The sequence below is a fragment of the Scyliorhinus torazame genome, chromosome 9, assembly GCF_047496885.1.
Source record: "Scyliorhinus torazame isolate Kashiwa2021f chromosome 9, sScyTor2.1, whole genome shotgun sequence".
Lineage (NCBI taxonomy): Eukaryota > Metazoa > Chordata > Chondrichthyes > Carcharhiniformes > Scyliorhinidae > Scyliorhinus > Scyliorhinus torazame.
In genome coordinates this window covers 73964134-73977954 of record NC_092715.1, presented here as the reverse complement: position 1 = coordinate 73977954, position 13821 = coordinate 73964134, and the positions used below count along the sequence as shown (strand labels likewise).

Sequence of the window (13821 nt, the reverse complement as noted above, 5' to 3'; positions counted from 1 at the left end):
CATTTTCTCTTTTTAGGGGAATCAGTATTTGCAATGCCATTATCGTGAAATGTTGAATCCTTTCTGTTTAAGCTTCCAGCGGCAGTAAGGCAGCAGGCATGCCATTGGTGCCCCCAGGACCTCCCGTGTACCTTGACCTGGTATACATTCCAAATCACTGCAGTGCCAAGACTGTGGATGCAGAGTTTTTCAAACGAGTGAGATCTTCCTACTATGTAGTGAGTGGAAATGACCATGCAGCTGAGGAGCCAAGCAGGGCTGTGTTGGATGCTCTCCTGGAGGGCAAGTCTCAATGGGGTAGTAACATGCAGGTAAGGCTATTAACTCTTTCTTTCAGTGATTTTTTTAAAGTGTTCTTCCTAGTGTTCTGTCTTTCAATGTTCTTCTACTGTTTTTTTACCATTTTCCGTTGAATAATATGTTTATAACGTTTTCCAGTTTTATTTGCAAACCACATAATTCCATTTTCCCATTAATGTTACTGCCGATAAGCTAAAGATAATACAGATGTTCTAATCAATACATTCAGGCACCTCCAGCAGGAGCATGTCAATGAACCTCACTGCTGGCTGATGGGCTATTTATCCTCCTCCACTGTCTTTTTCCAGTGTAATGGCTGAATCACTAGAGCTTGATCTCTTGCATACCCTTCAATGAAGCAATAAAATCTTATTCCTTTCAATTCCTGTAACTTTATAATCCTTCTTCATCTCCTGTTATTGGATAGCATCATTGCATCCTTAGTTTGAACTCCTAATTTCATTGCTTAAATTATCTGAAAGGATCTTAGTTCCCTCTTTGACTTTAGTAATATAGGGTTGGATTTTACACTCTCCTGCTGGTCGGTTTGACGGCTGGGCGGCACATAAAATCAGCAGATGGTCTTCCCACTGACTGTGCACCCACCCCAACCCGTGTGAGATTCTACAGAGGTGAGGGAGGCAGCTCAACCACCCTTCTACCTATTGAGGTGTTTTACCCATAACAGGGAGCGTCCCACGCCTTGCAGGAGGCACAGGAGTTTTGGATCCGCAAACTGGTGTCAGGCAAGACATGGAGTGACTTCCATTGTGCACCCCCGAGACTATCAGAGGCCCCAACCCTCACCCTTGAACTCTTGAATCAGGCCCCTGACCCCATCACCACTGCGGGGTTTGTAGGCCTTCACATGACTCCTAACTCCATACTTTCCTGGGCTCCTTGGCATGATGGGACTGCTTATAATCCTTTGGATCCTCCATCAGTTGTGGGACTAATGAAATCAGATTATTTAGAAGGCTAATGTGACAAGTGAAATGCTAATTGAAGCTTGGAACAAAGACAGTGGGCTGGTTTCCCTGCCCGCGACGCCGGCAACGTGGATCACTGTCGGGCGCCCGGCCGAAAACAAGGCTCGCCCTGTGTGCCAAACCGACTGCTATGCTCCGGATTTTTTAGTTCTATATATATGGTTCTATATTCTCCCACAAGAGGAAACATCCATTCCACATCTATCCTGCCAATATCTTAAAGATTTCAATCAAGTCACCTCTTACTCTTCTAAACTCTACTGGATACAAACCTAATCTCTCCAATCTTTCCTCATAAAATAACCTATCCATTCCTGGAATTTGTCTCGTAATACTACTCTGAGCTGTTCCTAATGCATCTACATCTTTCCTTAGATAAGGAGACCAATTCTGCATACAATATTCCAGATGTGGAGCATCAGTGTGACCTCAGATGGAACTCCTAATTTCATTGCTAAAATTATCTTTTTTTTAAGAAAATATTTTATTGAAGCATTTGTAATTTTCACAGTTTAACAAATTAACATTCTCAACAACCTAGCGGGCCGACGCATGCAAGCACATCACAATAACATACCCAACTACCCTCCCGTCCTAGCTCCTAACTACCCGGATATTTGATTCCCTGTCCTTATTTTACACTGCCATGTCTCCCATTTTCGCTCCCCCCCCCCCCCCCTTTCTGCTGATATTCAGTTTTCCTTAAAGAAGTCGATGAACGGCTTCCACCTCCGAGCAAACCCCTGGATTGATCCTCTCAAGGCGAACGTAATCTTTTCCAGCCTGAGAAACCCTGCCATGTCGCTAACCCACACTCCTGACTTTGGAGGCTCTGAGTCCCTCCATCCCAGCAAAATCCGTCTCCGGGCCACCAGGGAGGAGAAGGCCAGACTATCGCCTCCCTATCACCCTGGGCTCTCGGATCTATCGATACCCCAAATATTGCCGTTTCTAGACTCGGTGTCACCCTCCCTTCCAGGACCTCTGACATGACGTCTGCAAATCCCTGCCAGAATCCCCTCAACTTCGGATACGCCCAGATCATATGCACATGATTCACCGGGCTTCCCCCACACCGTCCGCACCTGTCCTCCACTTACTCATCCGGGCTACCGTCATATGAGCCCTATGCACCACCTTGAACTGGATCAGGCTAAGCCTGGCACACGACGAGGATGAATTGACTCTCTTCAAGGCCTTTTCCCATAGTCCGACTTCCAGTTCCACTCCCAACTCTTCCTCCCACTTCCTCCCCGATTGGGACCCCCTTCCCACTCCATCAATTCCTTGTATATCTCCGAGACCCTCCCCTCCCCAACCCCCGTTTTAGACATTACCTTATCCTGTAGTCCCCTCAGGGGGAGGCGAAGAAAGCTTGGAACCTTGCTAAAATTATCTTTCAGCATCTTGGTTCCCTCTTCGACTTAGTAACTGGGTTTTATGCTCTCCCGCTGGCAGGCGTGAAAGCTGGCGGGTACATAAAATCAGCAGGTGTTTTCCCCAATGAAAAATGTACCGCTAATCTCTTTAAGCAATTAAACTGGTCCAGGAGACCACATTGACTTTGGCTGGCCTCCCACCTTACACTTCCTATAACGTTCAGCTCATCCTATACTCTGCTGCCTGTATCTTAACTTACCCTCAGCCTGGGGCACTGATCACCGCTGTGCTCGCTGATCCACATTGGTTCTCAGTCCATCAACACCTCAAATTTGAAATCTTTATCCTTGTTTCCAAATCCCTCCCATGTTCGTGCCCCTCCTTATCTCTAATCCAGTCCTATAACTCTTAAATCTCTGCACTTGTCCAATACTGGCCTGAAGAGCATCCTTTTGCTTCACCATTGGCAGTCATCCCTTCAGCTGACTTTCTACTTTCGCCAAACCTTTGGTCATCTGCCCTAATATTTCTTTATACGGTTCAGTTTAAACATTGTTTGAAAGTCGCTCCTGTGCAGTGCCCCGGGATCTTTTACTACATTAAACCTGCTGTATGAATGCAAGTTGTATTTGCTTATATTAGCTGGTATTTGAGCTGTGTTTTCTAAGATACAAATTCTGCCCCAGCTGGGAGCTGGTTCAAAGAACAAAGAAAAGTATTGCACAGGAACAGGCCCTTCGGCCCTCCAAGCCTGTGCCGACCATGCTGCCCGTCTAAACTTAAATCTTCTACACTTCCGGGGTCCGTATCCCTCTATTCCCATCCTATTCGTGTATTTGTCAAGATGACCCTTAAACGTCACTATCGTCCCTGCTTCCACCACCTCCTCCGGCAGCGAGTTCCAGACACCCACTACCCTCTGTGTAAAAAAACTTGCCTCGTGCATCTCCTTGCCCCTCGCACCTTAAACCTATGCCCCCTAGTAATTGACCCCTCTACCCTGGGAATAAACCTCTGACTATCCACTCTGTCTATGCCTCTCATAATTTTGCAGACCTCTAGCATGTCGCCACTCAACCTCCTTCGTTCCAGTGAGAACAAACTGAGTTTATTCAACCGTTCCTCATAGCTAATGCCCTCCATGCCAGGCAACATCCTGGTAAATCTCTTCTGCACCCTCTCTAAAGCCTCCACATCCCTCTGGTAGTGTGGCGACCAGAATTGAACACTATACTCCAAATGTTCCCTAACTAAGGTTCTATACAGCTGCAACATGACTTGCCAATTTTTATACTCAGTGCCCCGGCCAATGAAGGCAAGCATGCTTTATGCCTTCTTGACTACCTTCTCCACCTGTGTTGCCCCTTTCAGTGACCTGTGGACCTGTACACCTAGATCTCTCTGACTGTCAATACTCTTGAGGTTTCTACCATTCACTGCATATTTCCTACCTGCATTGGCCCTTCCAAAATGCATTACCTCACATTTGTTCGGATTAAACTCCATCTGCCATCTCTCCGCCAAAGTCTCCAAACGATCTAAATCCTGCTGTATCCTCTGACAGTCCGCAATTCCACCAACCTATGTGTCATCTGCAAACTTACTAACCAGACCAATTACATTTTCCTCCAAATCATTTATATATACTACGAACAGCAAAGGTCCCAGCACTGATCCCCACGGAACACCACTAGTCACAGCCCTCCAATCAGAAAAGCACCCTTCCATTGCTACTCTCTGCCTTCTATGACCTAGCCAGTTCTGTATCCATCTTGCCAGCTCACCCCTGAGACCTTCACAAAACCGTGCTGCCTCTCGCTAATACGTCCATTTGCTTCCAAACGGGAGTAGATCCTGACTCGAAGAATTCTCTCCAGTCATTTCCCTGCCACTGACGTAAGGCTCACCGGACTGTAGTTCCCTGGATTATCCTTGCTACCCTTCTTAAACAGAGGAACAACATTGGCTATTTTCCAGTCCTCCGGGACATCACCTGAAGACAGTAAGGATCAGCAATTTCCTCTCTAGCCTCTTTCAGTATTCTGGGGTCGATTCCTTCAGGCCCTGGGGACTTATCCACCGTAATATTTTTCAAGACGCCCAACACCTCGTCTTTTTGGATCTCAATGTGACCCTGGCTATCTACACACCCTTCTCCAGACACAACATTTACCAATTCCTTCTCTTTGGTGAATACTGATGCAAAGTATTCATTTAGTACCTCGCGCATTTTCTCTGGCTCCTCACATAGATTCCCTCACCTGTCCTTCAGTGGGCCAACATTTTCCCTGGCTACCCTCTTGCTTTTTATGTACGTACGTGTAAAAAGCCTTGGGATTTTCCTTAACCCTATTTGCCAATGACTTTTCGTGACCCCTTTTAGCCCTCCTGACTCCTTGCTTAAGTTCCTTCCTACTTTCCTTATATTCCACACAGGCTTCATCTGTTCCCAGCCTTCTAGCCCTGACAAATGCCTCCTTTTTCTTTTTGACGAGGCCTACAATATCTCTCGTTATCCAAGGTTCCCGAAATTTGCCGTATTTATCCTTCTTCCGCACAGGAACATGCCGGTCCTGAATTCCTTTCAACTGACATTTGAAAGCCTTCCACATATCAGATGATGATTTACCTTCAAACATCCGTCCCCAATCTAGGTTCTTCAGTTCCCACCTAATATTGTTATAATTAGCCTTCCCCAATTTAACACATTCACCTTAGGACCACTCTTATCCTTGTCCACCAGCACTTTAAAGCTTACTGAATTGTGGTCACTGTTCCCGAAATGCTCCCCTACTGAAACTTCTACCACCTGGCCAGGCTCATTCCCCAAAACCAGGTCCAGTACAGCCCCTTCCCTAGTTGGACGATCTACATATTGTTTTAAGAAGCCCTCCTGGATGCTCCTTACAAACTCTGCCCCGTCCAAGCTCCTAGCACTAAGTGAGTCCCAGTCAATATTGGAGAAGTTAAAGTCCCCCATCACAACAACTCTGTTGCTTTTACTCCTTTCCAAAATATGTCTACCTATCTGCTCCTCTATCTCCCGGTGGCTGTTGGGTGGCCTGTCGTAAACTCCCAACATTGTGACTGCACCCTTCTTATTCCTCATCTCTACCCATATAGCCTCGCCCTCGGAGGTGTCCTCAGATATTTTCCCTAACCAGTAGTGCAACTCCTCCACCCCTTTTACATCCCCTCTATCCCGCCTGAAACATCTAAATCATGGAACGTTTAGCTGCCTCAACCAGGTCTCTGTAATGGCAACAACATCATCGTTCCAAGTACTAATCCAAGCTCTAAGTTCATCTGCCTTACCTGTTATTGCATTAAAACATATGCACTTCAGGCCACCAGTCCCGCTGTTTTCAGCAACATCCCCCTGTCTGCTCTTCCTCAGAGCCATACTCGCCCTATTCCCTAGTTCTCCCTCAGTTTTTTCACCTTATGACCTATTGCTCTGGTACCCACCCCTCTGCCATACTAGTTTAAACCCTCCCGTGTGACACTAGCAAACCTCGCGGCCAGGATATTTATGCCTCTCCAATTTAGATGCAACCCGTCCTTCTTATACAGGTCACACCTGCCCCGGAAGAGCTCCCAGTGGTCCAGATAATGGAAACCCTCCCTCCTACACCAGCTGTTTAGCCACGTGTTTAGCTGCTCTATCTTCCTATTTCTAGCCTCACTGGCACGTGGCACAGGGAGTAATCCTGAGATTATAACCCTCGAGGTCCTGTCTTTTAACTTTCTGCCTCGCTCCCTAAACTCCTGATGCAGGACCCCATGCCCCTTCCTGCCTATGTCGTTAGTACCAATATGTACAACGACCTCTGCCTGTTTGCCCTCCCCCTTCAGGATGCCCGCTACCCATTGTGAGACATCCTGGACCCTGGCACCAGGGAGGCAACATACCATCCTGGCGTCTCTTTCACGTCCACAGAAGCGCTTATCTGTGGCCCTGACTATAGAGTCCCCTATGACTATTGGTTCAGTTCTTTTCAGGGTTTGTAAAGGATCAGCAGTCTCTACACCACCGGGCAACTTGTTTCATGTGTCTAACTATCCTTGTATCAATGATTAATGGAATTGTGAGCAACTGTGGCTCTGATTGTTTAGTAGATGGAGCAGAATTTCACCATCATTTTGTGTTGGATTATAGGTTACTCTGATCCCAACCCATGACTCCGAAGTCATGCGGGAATGGTACCAGCAAACTCATGAGAAGCAACAGGACCTCAACATCATGGTACTCGCAAGTAGCAGCACTGTCGTCATGCAAGATGAATCGTTCCCAGCGTGCAAGATTGAATTGTAACTGGGAGTCTTATAAAACCAGAACATTCAGCCAGTTGTCTAAGGGGAAGCACTCAAATGGAAATTTAAAAAAAAAACAGGAGGAAAAGCAGACGTAAATCGATGTCTGCTGAATATTGTACGATAGATTTGTTATACAGGTCACTAGCGTGTAACACTTTCCAGATTATTTAGTTCCTATGCTGAGGCAAAACTTTCGTATTCCTAAAGAAAAGTAACAGGGTTTAAAATACTTGAATCAGCCAAGCTCCGAATCCATTACGTTTGTGGTGTGGTTGATTCTGGTTCAGGATTTTTGTTTTTGGAAGAAACTGATTTAGTGAAAGAAAGTTACATGATTCTTACCTGTGGGAACAGAACTTTTACATGTCAACAGATCATCACAACAATAGTTTTAAAAAGTGTGATATTTAGCTTTTTAATGACTACAGTGCTGTGCAAGGCAGTATACAACTCCATGTGGTAATGCAACATGTACTAAACTCACGAGTATTTTGAACCCTATTCACATAACCAGCCCATCCACCCACCCCCGCCCCCATAAATATGCAGAGATATTTAACTAAGGCATGTTTCCTGTGTACCAGCTTCTGGACAGATTTAATTCTGCATTTGAACATGGCATATTGCCATTAAGCCTTGATAAAACTGCATGCTTAAAAAAAAGACAGCTAATATACTTAAGCAGAAACCAAAGGAGTTGGGAGTACACATACTAGTCATTTTGCCTTAGACAGTGACTTGAATGTATTGTGATCTAGGTTGCACTTTTTTTAAAATGGGAAGTGTATGAGGCAGACAACAGACCAGTAGTGAAGATCAGTATAGGACAGTAGTTTGAGTTAGTGCAGTGATGTGTGTGGGTGTGGATGTGCGTGGGTGTGCGTGGGCGTGTTTGTGTGTATGCGACACCACAGTTTCCTTGAGGCCAGTCATGGCAGATGTTCAAATGTGATGTATATTTTTTTTCCAAAAATAGTTTTTTTTTAGCAAGCACAGAATCAGGTGGAATTGGAATATGGAGAAAAATCACTCCTAGTATGCAGGAAGTTTTTTTTCTTTTTGGTTATGTAACATGTTATTCACAAGTAGCCTCTACTCTTTTTGCATGAATTAATTATTTTTAGCCAAAATAAGTCAATAAAGGTTCACTAGCTGGACGCATTATGTTGACTGGGGCAGAAAGGGTGCTCGCTTTTGTAACTAGCCAAACTATTGACTGTTCATGGTTCTAACAATTACCTTTGGGAGAACCTTATTGATGATCCTTGTAGTTTCATATTACATCCAAGTTTGACTAGGTCTGGTGATGTGCAGTCACTGGTGTAATGCCAGTTAATGTTGTGCAGTCCAAATTTGAATTAATTTTGTTTTAATTCGTATTTGAAAAAGATCCAACAGTGGAAAAACATTTTGGAATGTCTTCTCAAAGCATTTATAATTGTAAAACCTGATTTGTCTTGAAACCACACATAAGACACAAGTGGTACAGGTGCAAATCTAAGTGTGCCAGAATGTATGGTGAACAGAATTGCAGTTTTGTGTCATGTAAGGGATTTTTGAAGTGTTGAGCACATTTCTTTACACCACTACTTCACTCATGATTTGAAAAGTGAGGAAGTGCACTGCCATACCCTGGGAAGCACTTAAGAATTCTTTTTCACTTTCTTTTAGTTATAAAAAAAGTACGCTGCGTGCTCTTGAGCAAATAATTGAATGAACTAATAAACTAACAATTTAATGCTGTATAAAATTGGGTTCCGAAATAGAGATGGCACATGGCTCTATTGGAAGTATTGGGAGAATTTTCAGAGGTCAACCTGTACCTTTCACAAAGGTAAAATGTGTGTGTGTGGATGACGATAGTGATTGGAGACTAAAATAATGCAGGAAAAATTAAAGCTATTTCAAATCAAAGTTTTTTCAAATGGTTTACTGGTCGTTCATCAGTGAAATAGATACTTGCAATGAAGGTTTTGAGGATTTTTCAGCAATTTAATTGGGATTCACATAAGCTATTTAGGCATTAAAGACGATTGCGGATACCCTCTCCGTAAAACTTAATCATAATTTTGTTCCTGCTTTCCCAGGAAAATTGGCAAGGAAGCTCATATATTTTTGAATACTATATTTTTGTGGTGAGAATGTATTTGGTGTATATTTTAGTAAATCTGTTTGATTTGTTGAAATTGGGGAAATTAAGTTTTGGAGAAATGCAGGTTAACAAATGCTTAAATGTGTCAATGAGATACATTGAGATCCACAGTAGAAAATCTGATAAATGGTAGCACAGTATAAAACTCAATGTTACAAGAGATGTGAGTGTGCAGCATGAATGATAATATGAAGTCCATTATTTTCTGTTAGTTTTGATGCATTTGATGAATAGTTAGCTTACTATTCTAAGGCTTGCAGTTTCCCAGTTAAAAATCCTAATAGCTGAGAGCAGAATCGATGTACATCGATGTGACAAGGATGTACTTTTGTTTTATATGAAATGTGACAGCAGTTTCCTGGCTAAAATATTTGCACATATCCACCTCCAGCTAAATGTGCAGGATCAGAAACTACCTTGGATTGTGATATCATGTCTCAATCAGATGTTGGATTCTTTGAGATTTATGATTGGGATTTAAATATTATGGCCTCCAACTACTTTGGTGAAGAGCAGGATGTTGTTGTGCACGCCTGCCAGAATACCGATAGGGGTTGTTATTTACAAAAGTGGATCATTGCTCTATTTACGGGATAGGATTTCTGCTCCAACACAGAATGATTGAACAGTGCACAGAAAAAGAAATACATGAGGACAGTGAGAATTTACTGACATTTTTCATAACCCTTCATATGTTAGGATTTAACTTCCTTCTCCGTTGTGGTCTAAAAATATCCACTGTTGGATCTTGGTAATGAGCCTTAGCCTGGAATTAGATGACCTTTGACCCCGCTGATTGTAACTTTATCAGAGGCACAACTTCAGCAGCTGCTTCCCCACAGATATGACCTCATTTTTGTATAGTACCTTTTTTTTAAAAAGCTGATTACTTTATTTTTTAAATACTTTATATGAACAAAGTGTGATGCAAAGTTATTTTAACAGAAAATTAAAGCACCATTATGTTTGCACTGTTTTTGTATACAGCTTTCCTAATGTGGGCAGGCTTCATTAGAGTCAAGTTTTATCATGTTGCTTCAGCCACTGAACTTATGCAATATTACATTTGTATTATAAAGTTTTGTTACTGTGGTATTTTATTTGAAGATATATTTTCAAGTAGGTTATTTAAGAAGGATTACTGAAGCACATGGTTTTAAATTATTTGTTTTCGTTATTTAATTTTTAAAAAACACCTTTTTTAACTTTAGCTTCTGCAATTAATGCCAAAACTTCAAGTAAATTTTAAATACTTGAAAGGTGTTTGTTTTGTACCTGTATGGTTAAATGCTGGCTAAATTAAAGCCTTTTCTTTCAAAGGATGGCCTCGCCCGAATTATAATTATGTAGGAGTTTAAAAAGGCAGTGACCATTTACTTTATACTCGGCTTGTCTGAGTTGCACAACATTGCTGTTGTTTGAAGCTATGTGGTGTTGCTCTGTAATGTTCCTCTGATGTACTATACTACAAGGTGACAGAATTCAGCTTCTACACACTGTGGCCATATTGTTAGCCACATTGTCAGGGCAAAGGGCCAAGTGAAGTCTCTGATATTTTCCCACAAGAAAATATTTTTTAAATGAATGAAGCCCGAGGCCACTTTTGCACATCTTCAACCAGTTGGCTCAAGAGTGGTGGAATAGAGGCTGGGAGCAGATAGTTGGTGGGGATGGCAAGGGTGAATCAGCCATCTTACAAAGGTCCAAATGTGACACCACACCTTCTTCTTTCCTTGTGCCCTTTACATTTCTGACTAGTCTTTACTTCTGGAATCATGGAGAAATACAAAAATAGCTAAATTCACAAGTTGTTTTAAAGTATTCTTTCACGGGGATGAGGGCTAGACCAGGCCAGCATTTATTGTCCATGCTGAATTGGCCTTAAGAAGGTGGTGGTGATTGAAGTAAATTGTTTGGTTCTTCATACAGGGTAACATTCTTAACACAAAACACAAAAAATGTGGCAGTCTTGGTTTTGCCACTGCAGCTTCTTGATACCAGTAACTTTAAATGACAAATTGTAAAATCAAAGTTACTGAGTTTGTTTAAAAAAAACATTTCTAATTGGATAGCTCTTTAAAAGAGCAGTACAGTCATGATAGGCTGAAATGCCTGCCTTTACTGCATAATTCTCGTATAGAATCAATGGTTGAATTTAAAAATACTGTAAGATAAGCTGTAACAATTCATGTATTTCTTGCAAAGGAGTTTGTTATGACTGTTTCAGATAAATTGCCCTTCCCTACCCTTCTTTGGAACCATAATGAAACCTCGAGTAGAGAGTTGTGTTATTATTGAATGAGTGTTGAGAGAATGTGTATGTGGCATGCTGTTTTATTGGTGTCTCTGTGTAAAATATTTGTGGAGACTCGTTTCAAGTTCCGTTGAATAAGTCGTTTGAGTGTGTCTTTACAAATTCTCAAATGGTACTGGTTGAAGAGGCATGTAATTTGCCCAGAGAAGGTGCATAAGCGCACAGTGTGGTACAAAGGTTTTCCTAGGTACATGTTTTTTGAAAGGGGGTGCAGTTCTTCAAATGCACTGTTGTACTTTTAAAGCTTAGCTTTCCACAAGCCCTTTCCCCTGGCATTTATTTTCCCCATTCATTTCTTCTGAAAAGCGATAGGATATTTAGTAGGAACCATTTTTTCATTATAAAAATAAAACATCAAAACCTAGCTTTCAGAGAAGAGATTAAAATGCAGTTTCAAAGAATGAGGGTAGTGGCAACAAATATGGAAGCGGGTGAAGCTCAAATAGTCAAAGTGTGCTTTTTGTAAAAAGAAATAAACAAGTTGTATTTGCTGATTGCACCCCTGTTTGTTTCCTGTTTCATGTTTACATTTCCTGCAGACAAAAAGGTAATTTTCTGAGTTGGAAAAATCATTGTTGTGTAATTGTGAGATTGCACTATGGTAATAAATGTCAATGTTAAAAGGAACTAGGTATGAAGTCAAACGTTGTGACGTGGATGCATGGAATCTCCGGAATCGATTCTATGAATGAGTCTATTTGAGTTTAACAATGTATTGTACGTTTTCTTTCTCTGTGTGGTATTTTTAAAAGCCTTCAAACTCACAATGTCAGTAAGGTGAAAATGATTGTGTACGTATTTCTGATAGTTCCCAAGGACTTTGAGGATCAAAGAGCTAGCCATGATGAATTGCCATAACTAAGTGGGTTTGAACATGTTACATTCCGACAACCAACCATTTTTTGAAATAGACAATCCACTGATAGCCTGCCATAATTAATTTTCTTCCAGATTTGTATACTGTAGCAAAACTAATGTACTGGATTCTGATGAAACATTTGTTCACAATCCACTTGCACGTTTAAAAGTTTGCAATGCAACTCATTTCCACCTTACTACAATCATGTCCCCGTTATGGTAGACTGTGGATCAAACGGGTATATGTTGTGAAGTTTGTTTTAATAAAAATAAAAATTGAATACATTAAAATTGGGATAGCAACTGCGGCAAGGGAATTGCTCACTTTTCGAGATCAGAATGAATGCGTGTTTGCGGTTCCGAGTGTGTTTTTAAAACAAATCTCATTGCAAAAGTTGAATTATATGTGTGACATCACATTGCGTAGCTGTGACCTGATGATACGTCAGCTGATTTATTAAAGTGATGCTGTTTATGGGATGTTTGTGACATTACAAAGTAATAGTGACCAAAAACTGTTAATGCCTAATGCCTGGGTAAGTGACTGCAACCAATCTTGTGACTGTCCAAATTTACTCTCATCCTTAACTCAAAGTTCTATTGATGACTTGTAAAAATGAATAGACTGCGAACATTAAAACAAAAATCTGCTTAAACACTTGCATGCAGTTTTATCTTCCAAATATGGAAAGCACCAGCCTTACTGCTGGCTGAGCAGCAACTCACAATCCTCCCATTATCTGAACAATGTTTTATGTGTCAAACTGCAGCTGTGTATGGTATTTATGTCTTATAATCCTGCAAAATTCTATCCAGTCATATCTAATGTAGAACTTAGTTTTCAGTGAAAGTATTATGTAGTGCTTTTCAGATATTGTGTGCAATATCCCCTGCCACTGGAGTATTTGATGTAAAGGGAACAATTAAATTAAAATCCACAATAAAATGAAGTCCGACAATTGAGTTATGGTTATTTTTTCCCCCAGCAATGTTTGTGCAATGTGCAATAAGTATCAGACAATTATATTTCCCACTTTCTGTCCCAGTCTACCATTATTTTAATGGGGATTTTGTACAAGGGCTTTGCTAGAGTGTATAGGGAAGGGTATTTCCTGTTTTGGGAATCAGCAATGGGAAGGTCAACAGTTTAAAATTGTCACAGAGAAAGGTGAGAAAATTCTGGACACAGCAAGTTAATGCTTTTTTAAATGCTTTCATAGGATGTGGGCATCACTGGCTAGACCAGCTTTTTTATTGTCAATCCCTAAATTTAGGTTTAGATATAGATTTATTGTCACATGTACCGAGGTACAGTGGAAAGTATTGTTTGGCGTACAGTCCAGTCAGATCGTACCATACAAGAAAAACATACGACATACGATAGATACACAATGTAAATACAGAGATACAAGCATCAAGTGAGGCATACAGAGTGTAGTGCTACACAGTAGAGAAGATGTGTGGCGAGATTAGTTCAGTCCATAAGAGAGTCATTCAGGAGTCTCGTAGCA

General features: G+C 41.6%; 1 protein-coding gene across 1 annotated transcript in view; it reads left to right on the top strand.

The window, feature by feature from the left end:
- The window catches only part of map1b (microtubule-associated protein 1B), a 171115-nt gene extending 157846 nt beyond the window's left edge, over positions 1–13269 (top strand). Inside the window, exons 6-7 of the mRNA XM_072516146.1 lie at positions 73–311; positions 6829–13269. Of these exons, the coding sequence (XP_072372247.1) occupies positions 73–311; positions 6829–6984 (395 nt within the window). The 3' untranslated portion in view covers positions 6985–13269. The remainder of the gene's footprint in view (positions 1–72; positions 312–6828) is intronic.
- Positions 13270–13821: the final 552 nt, after the last annotated feature.